At 50.4% G+C, this 1,321-nt stretch overlaps 1 protein-coding gene across 1 annotated transcript in view; it reads left to right on the top strand.

The window, feature by feature from the left end:
• Positions 1 to 1,321, top strand: part of LOC135103763 (uncharacterized) — a 1,506-nt gene extending 185 nt beyond the window's left edge. The window contains exons 2-3 of the mRNA XM_064010461.1: positions 362 to 499; positions 694 to 1,321. Of these exons, the coding sequence (XP_063866531.1) occupies positions 362 to 499; positions 694 to 1,137 (582 nt within the window). The 3' untranslated portion in view covers positions 1,138 to 1,321. The remainder of the gene's footprint in view (positions 1 to 361; positions 500 to 693) is intronic.

The following is a 1,321-nucleotide window of genomic DNA, read 5'->3' as shown; positions in this document are numbered from 1 at the left end:
GTGTCCAACAAGCCCTGCGTCACCCAAACCCAAGCCAGGACTCATGATGTGCTGGCCTCGTGGCGACTAACACTTGGTCGAGTCCTCTACTATTGTTTTTACTGCCAACAAAAAAAAATTTAGTCTTCACGGAAAAAAAAAAATCTAAAATAGTAACCCTTTCCACGGTTCCCTACCCCCAAAATATAACCCATTCCCCGCCCAAGCACCCCAAAAGTTACTCTGCCACCCAAAAAAACAACCAAAACCAACCCTCCCCCCCGGCAAGTCATTTCTTCCCTCACTAACCAAGCCACAAATCCAACAAACCTAAACAGGAACTCAAAACTAACACTCCCTTGCTTCCTTCCCTTCGCCACAGAACATGTCTGGTCTCGCCCAAGTCCTGGTGGTGGTGCTGGCTGCTGCGGCCACCCTAGCTGACCCTGATCCTGGCTACCCTGCCCCGTGCTACGACAAGACTGCCTACATCACTAAGGTGCAGCATCAGGTTCAGGAGGTGAGTGCTGCGGGTCGTGACAAGTCGTGACAAGTCGTGAAATGTTGTGTCTTACCTTAAAATACCTGCCTAATGGATTTTTCTTTGTTTTGTTCTTGTATCATGTGTTCTAGCTTTGCTTCTCTGATGGATACCTGACTTTTACTGTTTATGCTTCCTCCTGACGGTGCCCGCTGGTGTCCTCTCCCCCACAGTATCCCGTGTACTCCACCATCTTCAAGCAGGAGATCGTGCCCACCACCCTGTACCGCACCAACTACAACACCCTGTACACCACCGTCTACAACACCCAGATCGTGCCCAAGTACATCACCGAGACCGTGCACAAGACCCAGGTGAAGTACGTGACGCAGGTGCAGACCCAGTACCATACCCAATACCAGACCCACTACGTCACCACCCAGCAGTACGTTCCCAAGTACGTCACAGAGACCCAGTACATCACCAAGTACAACACCCAGATGATCTACAACACCATCTACACCACCCAGTACACCCCAGTTCCGGTGCTCAAGACCCAGGTGCAGTACCAGACCCATTACCAGACTGAGTACGTGCCCAAGTACGTGACGGTCACCAAGGACAAGATCGCCTACGTCACTGACTGCCCCAAGCCCGCCTATGGATACGGCTATTAGAGCGGCCTGGCGAGAGGAAAGAAGGAAAGGACACGCTTGCATGTTCCCCGTCAGGAGCACTCTGCAGGGGCTGTCGTCGAGCTGTCAACTAACTGGCCGGCGTTAGGTTAAAAAAATGTACAGAGGAGGAAAAAATTGTAGATACTATTTTTTTTTTTTCATAATGAATGTATATGTACGATAA

This window comes from Scylla paramamosain, chromosome 9 (genome assembly GCF_035594125.1).
Source record: "Scylla paramamosain isolate STU-SP2022 chromosome 9, ASM3559412v1, whole genome shotgun sequence".
In the NCBI taxonomy this organism is placed as follows: Eukaryota; Metazoa; Arthropoda; class Malacostraca; order Decapoda; family Portunidae; genus Scylla; species Scylla paramamosain.
The sequence above is the reverse complement of the archived record's forward strand: the minus strand, read 5'-3'. Positions and strand labels throughout refer to the sequence as shown.